The sequence below is a fragment of the Punctularia strigosozonata genome, assembly GCF_000264995.1.
Source record: "Punctularia strigosozonata HHB-11173 SS5 unplaced genomic scaffold PUNSTscaffold_8, whole genome shotgun sequence".
NCBI lineage: Eukaryota > Fungi > Basidiomycota > Agaricomycetes > Corticiales > Punctulariaceae > Punctularia > Punctularia strigosozonata.
The window spans coordinates 447,962-459,957 of NW_006767440.1; the positions used below are offsets into that span (position 1 = coordinate 447,962).

At 59.0% G+C, this 11,996-nt stretch overlaps 5 protein-coding genes across 5 annotated transcripts; 4 read left to right on the plus strand and 1 right to left on the minus strand.

The window, feature by feature from the left end:
- The first annotated feature begins 34 nt into the window (after positions 1-34).
- Positions 35-3,851, plus strand: PUNSTDRAFT_103760 (DUF1671-domain-containing protein). Its single transcript, XM_007384727.1, has 11 exons — positions 35-232; positions 370-639; positions 740-876; positions 937-1,008; positions 1,068-1,101; positions 1,170-1,439; positions 1,499-1,960; positions 2,024-2,978; positions 3,051-3,124; positions 3,184-3,336; positions 3,404-3,851. Exons 1-8 carry the CDS (start codon positions 57-59, stop codon positions 2,124-2,126), a joined length of 1,524 nt encoding a protein of 507 aa, XP_007384789.1. The 5' UTR covers positions 35-56; the 3' UTR covers positions 2,127-2,978; positions 3,051-3,124; positions 3,184-3,336; positions 3,404-3,851.
- A 290-nt stretch (positions 3,852-4,141) lies between these two features.
- PUNSTDRAFT_114185 (Extradiol ring-cleavage dioxygenase class III enzyme subunit B) lies at positions 4,142-5,539 on the plus strand (the record flags this gene model as incomplete). The annotated part of the gene is made up of 5 exons (XM_007384728.1): positions 4,142-4,469; positions 4,555-4,685; positions 4,784-5,001; positions 5,091-5,229; positions 5,354-5,539. The coding sequence occupies 5 exons, from the start codon at positions 4,142-4,144 to the stop codon at positions 5,537-5,539; spliced, it is 1,002 nt and encodes a 333-aa protein (XP_007384790.1).
- A 615-nt stretch (positions 5,540-6,154) lies between these two features.
- PUNSTDRAFT_135209 (uncharacterized protein) lies at positions 6,155-8,101 on the minus strand (the record flags this gene model as incomplete). Its single annotated transcript, XM_007384729.1, has 2 exons — positions 6,155-6,980; positions 7,929-8,101. 2 exons carry the CDS (start codon positions 8,099-8,101, stop codon positions 6,155-6,157), a joined length of 999 nt encoding a protein of 332 aa, XP_007384791.1.
- A 788-nt stretch (positions 8,102-8,889) lies between these two features.
- PUNSTDRAFT_38097 (kinase-like protein) lies at positions 8,890-9,346 on the plus strand (the record flags this gene model as incomplete). Its single annotated transcript, XM_007384730.1, has 3 exons — positions 8,890-8,952; positions 9,053-9,220; positions 9,269-9,346. Coding segments are annotated over 3 exons (309 nt in total), but the record flags the coding sequence as incomplete, so codon positions are not given.
- A 492-nt stretch (positions 9,347-9,838) lies between these two features.
- PUNSTDRAFT_135211 (WD40 repeat-like protein) lies at positions 9,839-10,303 on the plus strand (the record flags this gene model as incomplete). The annotated part of the gene is made up of 2 exons (XM_007384731.1): positions 9,839-9,914; positions 9,969-10,303. The coding sequence occupies 2 exons, from the start codon at positions 9,839-9,841 to the stop codon at positions 10,301-10,303; spliced, it is 411 nt and encodes a 136-aa protein (XP_007384793.1).
- Positions 10,304-11,996: the final 1,693 nt, after the last annotated feature.

Consider the following 11,996-nt stretch of genomic DNA (forward strand, 5'->3'; position numbering starts at 1 on the left):
TACGCTGTAGACGACGACATCGAGATTCTGGAATCGCCGTGCGTTCGTGTGCATATATGCGTCCCCTGCCATCCGACTCGACGTTTTGCGCCAGGCAGACCGGCGTGAACTACGGCGATGACCCCGACAGATGCCAGATATGCTCTGTAGACTTGAGCAAGAAGCGGCTGCACGAGCGGCAGGCGCACTACGAAACACACTTTGGTGACGAGTCGCAGCGAAAACGGCGTGCGTCCGCCCATGCTCTCTCATTCGGTCATCGGGCTCACGTTCTTCCCCCCCAGCGCGCGGATTCAAACCCATCGGCGCGGGCTCTACTCCCCGCAAACGCAAGGCACACGCCAATTCACCCCCCGCTTCCGACTCTAGGTCGAAACCCCCTGGTCATACACCGACGATAACGACGAAGAGCGTGATGCCTCCGTTTCTTCGGCCGCATGACCCCACGAAGGAGAACGTGTTCTGGTACCCCGCACACTCGCGCTCGCCGCCGCCTAACTTCACCCCGGGGCTCATCCCGGTACTGAAGCGCGCGTTGCTGAAGAGCCACGCGCAGGGCAAAACACAGCGCGCGGTGCTGTGCTACGAGCGCGCGGTGCACGTTGCGACGGAGAACTGGGACATGGGATGGGGGTGCGGGTGCGTTCGGTTTTTTATCTCCCTCTTTCTTTCGTTTCCCTTCCATATATGCTCCACGATATGCGGCGGTAAGCTGATCTGCAGACCGAACGACATGCAGGTACCGGAACTTCTTGATGGCCTGCGCGGCGCTCATGGACCAACCATTTCAACAACTTTACTGGCCGATCATCGACGCAGAACCCTCTCCCGGGGTTCGCAACTTGCAAACATGGATCGAGGCTGCATGGAAGCAAGGTACGTTGTTTTTGCTCCTCGCATCGCACGAACTGCTGTTGAAATCAGCTGGTTTACCAGGATATGACGCAGACGGTGCTGACCAGCTCAAGCACAAGCTCGTAGGAACCAGCAAATGGATCGGCACGGCAGGTTGGTAACCTCCGCCCCTCACTCTTCACCCCGCCTGATCCTGACGCATCCCTGCACAGAATTATACGTAGCCCTCATCTCCCGCGGCATTCCGTAAGTACTCTGTCCTCTCTCCGCTCTTTATCGTCCGCGGAGTGACGTTATCAACCGCCTTGCTCTAGCGCCCAGCTCGTCGACTTTGACCTGACCACCACCCCGCGCGGCGTCTCCGCGCTTCTCGACTGGATCCAATCCTACTTCACCCCGCCGGCGCTGCCCGCAAACACCGACGGAACCGCGAACGTGGCGGACGCCCTCCGGGGCGCGGCGCCGGTCGTGTGCACGGACCGGATGCCGCTCGTGCTCCAGCACGCGGGCCATTCGCGCACGGTCGTCGGGTACGAGCTCGCGCGCGGCGGCGAGGTGCGCCTCCTCATCTTCGATCCGTCGAGGTCAGCACACCTCTTTTTTCTCCTCCTCGTTCCCTGAGCTCGAGCTGTCACGTGAGCAGGAAACCGAAGAGGGAGCTCCGCCAGGCGGGCCTGGAATCCGTCCCGCCGCGCGACGCGCTGGCAGCAGCAGCAGCCGGGCGCGCCGTTCCTCCTCCTCCGACGACGACGACCGGCACGACGCAGACCGGGGCGCCGTCGAGCAGCAAGGGTGGCGGCAAGCGACGGCACATCGGCGAGCTGATGCAGATGGCGCTCCACCCGTTGCGGGGCGCGAAGAAACCGCGGACCGCCGGATCCGGCGGCGGGTCGACGGGCGCGGGCATGCACGACGCGATCGTGGTGGACGCGAGCGACGGCGAGGATATCGAGGAGGTGGTGGAGGAGGAGGAGGAGGAGGAGGTGCAATTTGTCGGAAGCGGCGCGAGCGGGGCGAGGCTCGTCGCGGGCGGGAGGGCGGCGGTGGACGCGCTCGAGCCGGCGAAGGTGCTGAACATGTTCCGGTTCGGGGCGAAGGACCTCAGGCGAGTCGTTGTCATGTTTTGCGTTGCTGTTTGTCGCGGTTGCTGACGCGCGCGCGTGTGTAGGAAGAAGAACAAGTATCAGGTACTGTACTTCCCGATGACGGACCCGCTGGACGAGCGCGCGAGGAAGGCGCGGAGGGTGATCACCAGCGAGGTCGGATGCTGATCGACGCTATCGTCCCACACACGGCATAACATCCAGTTCTGACATTGGCGTCACTAAACTACCTTACATATTACCTCTCATCAGGGACATAATATATGCCTGCTCTCTATCGTATACTCCGACGATGTATATAATACACGAGAAAATGAAGTTTACTATTAGAAGTCTACGCTGTTCACGCAGACGCCATCACGACGTCCCCGCCTTTATCCACCCCCACCCCTACCACCGCCCCCTTCCCGTCCGCGAGCCCGCTCAACGGGAGCACGTCGAGGCCCGCGACCGCGCTCCGCACCGCGCGCTCCCAAGCTTCCTCGACGCGGTACCCGCCCGCGCGCATGACGCCGTCGCGGTCGCGCCGGACGGGCTCGCTCCACGGATCGTCGTACGCGGGCAGGAGCGCGTACCGGTCGTCGTACGCGTCATACGCGTCCTGCAGCGGGACGTGCGGCGCGTCCGGCACCGCCGCGCGCCGTCCCAACAGCCTGCTCCGGCTCTGGCTCTGCTGTTGGAGTTGGAGTTGTTGTTGTTGCTGCTGTTGGAGGGCGTGGGCGCGCTTGAGCTTTTCGACGGCGCGGACGGCCTCGTCGGCGTCCTGCGCGCCGGCGAGGGTGTCGATGAGCGAGGTGCGCTCGCGCTCGCGCGCGGCTTTGAGCGACTGGTCTTCGGAGGCGAGCGCGCGGGCGCGGAGGAGGCGTTCTTGCCGGGCGAGGTCTTCGGACTCGCGCAGGGCTTGGGCGGCGGCGGATTCGAGGGCGGCGTTGGAGGCGGTGAGGGCGGCGTTGGCGGCGCGGTAGGCGGCGATGCGCGCTTCGGTGCCGGGGAGGTCGATGTCGTTGATGAGGTTGAAGGCTGTTTGTTTGTTTGGTATCGGGTGAGGGGATGTTAGGGGGGGTGGGGGGAAGATGGGGGAGGGTGACGCACTGATGTCTTCGACTTCTTCGAGGTAGTCGTTGTAGGCGCGGAGAGAGTCGAAGTCTTCGCGGCGCTTGTTGAACCTGCACGAAGGGACGTGAGCAGGGCGGAGGGATGAGGACGAGTAGTCGCGCGCGCGCACTCTTTTGCGATGCGCCGCCGGATGGCGACCTCCTTCTCGACGCCGAGGTCTTCGAACGTTTGCGGCATGAACGCGAGCTTGCGCAAGACCTTGTTGCAGATCGGGCACGGCGCAGGGCCGAGCGTGAACAGCCGGTCGATGCACGATTCACACCTGGTCGATCGCGCGCTCTCGGTCAGTACGCGGTGAGGTCGGCGACAACGTGAAACGTACGACACACATTTTGTGGTAGCACGAGCTGACGAGCAGGCGCAGCTTCGGGTTGAGGTAGCGGTCCGACTTGCAGACCGGACACTGGTCGTCCATCGCCTGGCGTCGGTTCGCGGTCGGTCAGTTTGACGGAGCTTTATGCCTCGGCAGGTGCGAGACTGACGAAGTACTCGGCGGTGCGCCCGGACGGATCCTTCACCCCGCCCGCGAACACGCCCGTCGATCCGGTGTTCTGCACGCTCGGCGTATGCGACCGCGAGCTCGAGGCCGTGCTCGCGGTCCCGCCTGCGCCCTTGCGCACCGTCGTGCCCTTCAGCCATCCCCCGACGTTCGGCCGCGCCGCCATGGCTGTCGGTCGTCAGCAACCTCCGCTTCTCCGCCCCTGAGTAGTACAAAGCACCAAATCTCTGAGTCAGTCAACCAGGTGTGTGCGAGCAAGCTTTCAGGAAAAGGAGGACGAGAGCGTAAGTGCGCTTGACTCCGAGCCGACGGTGTAATGCGCCTGCGAACGCGTTCCCAGGACATTTCCTTATTAAGCGAGAGATTAGATAACCGCCGTCATCCGCTTTACGCGCCCCGCGTCAGCACCGTCGCCTCCTCGTGCGCTATATAACCTTCCGTCCTCAGCCATGGGTAGCATTCCATGCACAGCACCTGGCGCACCATCACCGCCTCCCTCGTCCTAGCGCTCTCCATCGCCATCCTGTTCCCCCGCATCCAACGCCTCACCCTCCCCCTCCTGCGCACCATGTCCACCACCACCACCACCAACACCACCGCCGCGAAGCTGCCCACCACCCAGCCCGAATGGCAGGCCGCGCTCGACGCGCTCCCCGCGAACCCGCCCAAGATCCCCGCCTTCTTCTTCGGCCACGGCTCGCCGATGCTCGCGATGCGCCCGGACCCGCGCCAGTTCGGGGCGCGCGGCGGCGGGGACGCCGTCATGGACGCCATGGGGCCCGCCGGCCCGCTCGCGGCCTTCCTGCGCGACTTTGGTCCGGCGCTGCTCAAGAAGTACAACCCCCGCGCGATCGTCGTGTTCAGCGCGCACTGGGAGACCGCCGGCGAGCGCGTCGGTACGTCCTTATAATCTATGCAACGACGAGAACGACGCGCTGAGAATGGCGGCGCCCCCCCCCCCTTCCCCTTGTCCGCGCTTAGTGACCGACTACGGGGACGAGAACCCGCTGCTATACGACTACTACGGCTTCCAGCCCGAGCTGTACGAGCTCAAATTCAAATCGCGCGGCGACGCCGCCCTCGCGAAGCGCATCGTCGAGCTCTACAAAGAGGTTCGCCTCTCCCATTTTGTTTCCCACCTCGTTTTTCTACTCGCACTCACTTCCGCTTTTTTTATTATTATTGTTGTTTGCGTACGTGCGTAAATAAGGCGGGCCAGCTGGCGCGGACGACGAGCAAGCTCGAGTCGCGGGGGCACGACGGGCGCGGGTTCAACGGCCCCGGACTCGACCACGGCGTCTTCGTCCCCTTCCGGCTCATGTTCGGCGAGTCGCTCCCGGACAGCGTCCCCGTCGTCCAGGTCTCGATCGACTCCACCCTCTCGCCGGAGAAGAACTGGGCCGTCGGCAAAGCCGTCCGCCAGCTCAGGTACGCGCCGCTCCTCCTCCTCCTCTTCTGCTCTTCGTCGAACGAAATGGACCGCTGACGAGTGCGATGGTGCGAAAAAAAAACAACAGGGAGGAGGGCGTGCTCGTCCTCTCCGGCGGACTGACGGTCCACAACCTCCGCGACTTCTCCTCCTTCTCCCCGGCCACGGCATCCTCGTCCGTCAAGGCCTTCAACGACGCCGTCACCGCCGCCATAGCCACCGAAGACGTGAGTGGATCCTCCCCCCCTCCCTTCCTCCTCCTCCTCCTCCTCCTCCTCCCTCTCACCACCCATGTTAATACCCCGCTGAACCGAGAATGAACAACGTGTTTTTTTTTTGGTTTTTTTTTAGCCCGCGACACGCAAGCGCGCGCTGCTCGACCTGCCGAAGCACCCGGGCTTCCGCGGCGCGCACCCGCGCGAGGAACACTTCGTGCCGCTGTACGTCGCCGCCGGCGCGGGCGACGAGGACGGGCGCGAGAAGGCGCGCGTGCTCTCCGCGATCTACGGCGCCCAGACCGTCGCGTTCGGCGTCTGAAACGGCCGTCGTTTTTTCTTGAGCGAATTCAAAGGGGGGAGAAAGGGGAGGAGGGGAAGGAGGGGAGGGAGGGACTGCGCCGCGTTGAAGATGTTGTTTAGTTGTACCCCGATTTTGCCTTCGCGGCTCGTCTTCGTGAGATGTATGATTACTGCCGAGGAACCGTATTTCGTGTTGCCGCGATCATCGTCGTACGGTATTTGCTTCGGAGTGGTTGTGCCCGAGTCCTAGCACCACTCCAGTACGTAGTCAATATTTGGGGACCATACGGACCGTGGTGCTCATGCGTGCATGCTGCTAGTATATTGGGCTCGACCAGGTAGCGTTTGACCACGAGATCGATCGATCGATTGAACTCACGATCGTAAAAGTACAGTAAGATCCCAAGCCTTGTCCGTCCATCTCGTCCTGCGATCATGGCTCCTTTGCCTGGCCCTTAGTGTAGTGTTGCTAGTCACTAGTATTGAGTATGTCTATCGTACATGGACTCCCCGAGATTGCTCTGAAGCTAGGCAGAAGGAGATAGGGTTTCATTTCTCTACTATATCGGTTGATGTGTGCGTGCGGTCTACGTCGGCTCCTTCTTCTTCCTCCTTTTTCTTGACCTCCCGCTGCTCAGTCGGCCGATCCTGGTGTAACCGCCCGGCAGGCGTCGTCGGCAGGTAACTTGAGCCACTCATTGAAAGCTTGCCCCGATCGCAGGTCCAGGTGTTCCATGAAGTGCTTTGCAAATACGTTCAACAACTCCGTGCGTTCTCGCGCTCCGTCCGCCTCCATATCCTCCCGGGAATCGTCAGCTATTGCCATTGTGCTCCTAAGTTGCATCAGTTGGTCTCGCGTCCTCTTGATTTCCACGGCAATGACCCAGTCCATGAGCTCCATCGCCAAAAGCCACGGCTGTTGCGACCCGTACACAATGTGCGCGGAGTCTGTCACCGTCCGCATTGATCTGAACAAGAAATCACGCTTCCTGCGGCGGCACTCCTCGTAATCAGACGTGTACCAGTCGACCACCGGTAGCGGTTTGAGCGTCTCGTCGTTGGTATAGCCGAGGTATATGATGACCCACGCGAATGACTCCAAGTCATGACGGTAAACACGCTCGATTTTCCCTTCCCAGTACTCCTCGCAGAGTAGATCCAGTGCCATGAAAGGGACCGTCCCCGTCCTCCCCGTACCCTGCGGTACAGATTCCTCATTTTTGTCGCTGATCCGAGGGAGGTCAAAGTCCGGAAGGACGCCGCCGAGAGTATGGGGATCCACCGTTAGGTTGTTTAGACTGGTGTCCCCGTGTTCGATCGTATGAGAGTCACCCTTGCACAGCAGGGGGTGACCTGTTGCGAGATCAGAAGGATGAACCATGGACGTCAACAGGCTCTCAAGCGAGCACTGCTCGTGTTGGCGGAGGTCGGTCGATACGCCTTGTCGGATGTCCCTCCGTCTATTGAGATCCGTCAATGGTAGATACGTTTATTAAACACAGAGTTCATACGTGCCTTTGCTTCAAATCCACGGATTGTCCTTGCGATTCCTCTGAAGTGCCATGATTGGACGTGGTGCTCATCGCCCACAATGGGAACGTTTGAAGATCACATACGTGGGGGTATGGCGCGCCATGAGCGCGCCGGTCCGACTCCCCATTTGACCATTTGACCAGGCTCGAGAGGAATACTCTCCGATCTATACTACAGGTAGGCGGCTACCGGGTGCCCGCAAAAAGAGCATTCATGGGTGTATTACAGGAGCGGAACCGACCCTCATCCACTACAAAAAATGGGAGATGGACCGGTGTCGGATCTCAGCCGGTCAGATACTTCGGTAGCGTATCATTGTATGGCCGCCGTCCATCGTGGAGTCACGGCGGTTTTGGTCAGGGAAGTTTCTAGGATTCATTTCCGGTTGTAGACGTGCGGATGGGTGCAACTAAGGCATTTAACGTATTATCACATCACGGCAATTACAGTGCACTGGTAGTGATATATCAAGTAACAAGAACAGTGGATGACTATCCGTAAGATCTGGAGCGACAGAAACACAGAATAAACACTTCAAACCCCGACCTGTAGGATATGCTGTAATTTTATGCTCCCGTACGGCACTGCAAGCGTGGGGTGGAAACAGGCATATAAACCGCGGAGGTCCGTTGAGAAGAGCCGAACAGCGAATGAGAGGGCGGGAAAGTCACGTGCATGACAAATTCAAGTCTGTAAACGGGCATTCTGGTCTGGAAGGGGGGGTCGACCCCCCTCTCCAGATTAAAGGTCTGTACGACGTCCCCTGTATTCCGACAAATTGGCTCGACAATGCCGAATAATCGGCATGGCTCGCTTAGTGGATTTGTAAGCAAAATCTATTCTATTCGGCCTTACAGATCCTTACGGATAGTCACCCAGTCACCAATATGATGTTGAGCGAAATCTGAGAAGAACCGTTCTGCTTGATCCACATATTCGTCGTAAACTCAACCATAGAGATAGTCTCCTTCAGGTTGCCCTCGAAGGACATGAGCGATGACAGCTTGAAGTCCGGTGTAGATTGGAAGAGTGACTGTCCCGGAGGCATTAGCATTGAATGGAGACCATGAGAATCGCTCACGGTGATTTTTGTTTCCTGAATCGTACATCTTACCGAGCAAAGCCATGAAGCGGTTGAATTCAAAAGACAGGCCTATTCCTTTAACACCCCGAATGGAAAACCCTGACTGACCCAATGATCGGCCGACGTTTCCGACATATTCTTCTTGAATAGGTACGATAATCCAAAATAGGGCGGGAGTCCGTGACAGCGGTGATAAACGGGGGCAGAGTTTGGACATCGCCACATGTTACGAAACATCACGCTCGAATCACGATTCAATCACGTTTTGGCGGCAGTCACAGTGTGGTCACAGAGAGTCACAATCTTCCAGGAGCTCGCCAAATCCCACCTGTTAACCAACTCCAACCTCCGCAAGCTCCGGGGGAGTCGGAAATGCTATGTACTGCAGCCACTTCTCCATCACCGCTGCGGTTCCTGCCTTCGAGGTTTTGACGATCTCCAAATTTGATGTGTCAATATACCTCTACTACGTACGCTGTTGCGTTCGGGTAACAGCACTTGTCGATGGAGGATGCACACAAGAGTTCGACGTTGCAGGCGCACATAGTAGATTCTTTGGACCAGGCGAGTCTCGAGCCGCCGCCCTTGCGAGCTGCCAGCGACTGATGTTCGCAATGCTACAGCACCTCGATTCCATCAAGCAGAACGATCGGGGCTACCGTTCGTCGTTGCACGAGCTAAGCCGGCTGTGCGGAGAAACGGGGTTGCTGCCTACTTCGTACGCGTTGTCGGGTCTGGTCAAATCAGACGATGAAGAGCCCTGCTCTTCCGGCGGCTTTGCGGATGTATGGAGAGGCATGCACAACGGAGTTCCGGTGGCTTCGAAGATTTTGAAGATTGTGCGTTTGCATGCGCAGGATCGGGCAAAGTACAAGAGGGTAACGTCCAATCCTGAGTAACCTGCGGTTTGGCTAGGCTTTCTGCAAGGAGGCCGTCTTCTGGAAGCGTCTCGTTCACGAGAACATCGTGCCCTTCCTCAGCGTGTCCCCGCGGCACCACTTGTTCATCGTGTCGGAATGGATGGAACATGGAGACATCATGTCGTATCTGGACTATTTCCCCCGGGCCGACCGCAGGCAGCCCGTGCGTATGATTCTACTACAACGCCATCTGTTCTGACGTGAGCTGTAGATGATCGACGTCGCGAGCGGTTTGGACTATATGCACTCGAACGGCGTGGTACACGGCGATCTGAAAGGCGTAAGCAGCCAATCTTCGAACCGCAGTGCATATGTTCAGCCATCATAGCGCAACATCCTCGTGGACAGTGTGGGTTGCGCCTGTCTCAGCGACTTCGGGTTGGCCACGACAGTCATTGGGACCGGCTCCATCGCAGTGCTCTCGGGATCGTCTACCAATTGGGGTACGTGGCGATACATGGCACCGGAGTTGGCTGATTCTATGGCAGAGATCAAGACTCTGACCCCGATGTCGGATGTTTATGGGTTTGCAATGACCTGCTGGGAGGTGATTCGGAATCCCCCCTCTCGCCGATCTGGCACATGCGCTCATGCCCTTAGCAGATGTTCGATGGAAGAGTGCCCTTCCCCGACATCCGCCTCGATTACACCGTGCTTTTGAAGGTGAATGAAGGCGCGAGGCCACTGCAGTCTGCATACGCACAGCGGCTCGTCCTTGATTGACCACATTTGGGCGTTGATGGAGGTTTGCTGGGATGCTGATCCGTCTTGGCGACCGTCGATGCCGGAGGCCCCGAGGCGTCTCATGATCGATCAAATTGTCGTCACTAAAGTTGTCGTCACAACCTCCGACATTCGTGAGTCTGTGCCATATCCTCATCTCGACTTCGGTGGCTGATGTCAACGGTCAGGGGCGCCGTTGACTCTGTTACTGCGCGGGCACACCGAAGCCGTTGTTGCCCTCGCGAATTTGCCGGATGGACTACGAATCGCCTCGGGCTCGATGGATGGCACGATCAGACTATGGGACACCAGCATGGGCCGATCGGTCTTGGAGCCGCTTCGAGGGCATACGCTCAGGGTCAGGTCGGTCGTGTTCTCGCAGGACGGGAAGTGTCTTGCCTCCGGCTCAAGCGACCGCACGATCTGCATATGCTACGCAGAAACAGGCAAACAGTTTGGCGCGCCACTACAGGGACACAAGGACTATGTGCTTTGCATGGCCTTCTCTCCCAACGGCGGATAATACGCCTCAGGATCAGAGGACCGCACGTTGCGGCTCTGGGAGATCGGGAAAGGGAGCGGGATGGCCGTAGGTTGGCACTTCTGCCTCGTCTTCTTTGTGGCGTACTGCAAGTCTCGCTACGGGAAACGCGTCCTTTCCGGCTCTCACTACGACAGAACCTACGAGTGGGATGAGAAAAACGGCCGATCGTCGCTGATCTGTCGTGACGGGACAGTGCATGTGTACGCGTGCATGCCAGACGGTAAGCGCGTTGTCTCGGGATTTGGAGATGGCTCGATCCGAGTGTGGAACATGAAGGGGGAGATAGTGCTAGGTCCGCTGAGAAGGCACGCGGCCACCGTGAGCACGCTCGCGGTCTCCGCCGACGGGCGTCGGATCGTGTCCGGCTCACGCGACTGCACTGTCCGGGTGTGGGACCCGGAGACAGGGGACCCGGTGGGGCAACCGTCCGAAGGGCATCCATGTGCAATCTGTACCGTGGCATTTTCGCCCGATGGCAAGCACGTTGCCTCTGGTGGGGACGACCATTTGGTGTTGGTCTGGGACGTGGAAGAGACATAGTGCTGTTCTGTGTGTTGAACACAACGCACAGTAAGATATGCTCGGTTGCTGTCTCCGCTGGCGCAGCATGGGCACTCAGTCCGTCAAATCGAATTCGAAGCAGCAGCAACGATCTGTTTGGAAACCAGGGGAGGTGGGTGTACTCTTTCTCACACGGTTAAGAAGGCTTTATTGTTTACGTTCTCAACGTACCTGCTCTCTCTGCTTCCTACTCGGCGTCTTCAGCTCTTCGTCCTGTATGGATCTGCCTATCCTTTAACCTGTCCCTGAATATCCTCCGAGAAAAGCATTGCGTAGGGTACCATCTCCTTTTGGATGATATAAGTACTACTTACAGGTGGTTCACGAGCTCGTTACTGTTGAAGCGGTGAGCGAGGGTCAGCGATTGCGGGTCGACCGAAGACCAGAGAGATTCAATGCAGAAGGGTATAAGTGCATCTTGGCTCTCAGTCCGCTGGCATTGTTCTGGCAAGGCATCCCGCGTACCAGAATATCTAAAGCTTAACATACAGCTGATACAAGGTCTTGGGTCGTCGTCCTGTTCAAAGCCGTTCTGAGAGCAGTCGACGTTCTCCTGTGGTGTGGGTGAAAGGCGATCGGCCCCGAGAGGCCGATAACCTTGGGCGCAATCCGAGGGCGAGCCCGGAGGCTTGCCCCGGCTTGCTGGAGGAATGTCTCGGTTTTTAGCATGTATTCTCTACCGAATGTATACAGGATGCGGGCGGGCGGGCGCTGAAGCTACTACTCGCTGTCTCTAGCTGCTAGTGGGTTCTGAGGGAGAGAGGCGCGACACGCGTCAGAGTTTCAAAGTTCCTCCCTCGAGCCCAAGACGGCGCACCGAGCTTCGCTCGGTGCTCGCTTCTTGGGTCGTCGTCCGGTTCAAAGCCGTTCTGAGAGCAGTCGACGTCTCCTGTGGTGTGGGTGAAAGGCGATCGGCCCCGAGAGGCCGATAACCTTGGGCGCAATCCGAGGGCGAGCCCGGAGGCTCGCCCAAACCGCCCACCAGCCGCGGACGAGGCCGAGGATGAGCCCACCCCCGGCGGAACAAATGCCACTGGGCTTAGCTGCGCTTGAAGGGCTGGATGCGGTGTAAGTGTCAGGGGAGAATGTCCTCCACGGACCTCCAATACTG

What these genes read in the sequence shown, in the direction of transcription:
- PUNSTDRAFT_103760 (XM_007384727.1), top strand. Translation starts at nt 57, where the DNA reads ATGCGTCCCCTGCCATCCGACTCGACGTTTTGCGCCAGGCAGACCGGC. An exon ending in GACATGGGATGGGGGTGCGG is followed by an intron (nt 640 to 739) that starts GTGCGTTCGGTT and finishes AACGACATGCAG; the next exon opens with GTACCGGAACTTCTTGATGG. An exon ending in CAAATGGATCGGCACGGCAG is followed by an intron (nt 1,009 to 1,067) that starts GTTGGTAACCTC and finishes ATCCCTGCACAG; the next exon opens with AATTATACGTAGCCCTCATC.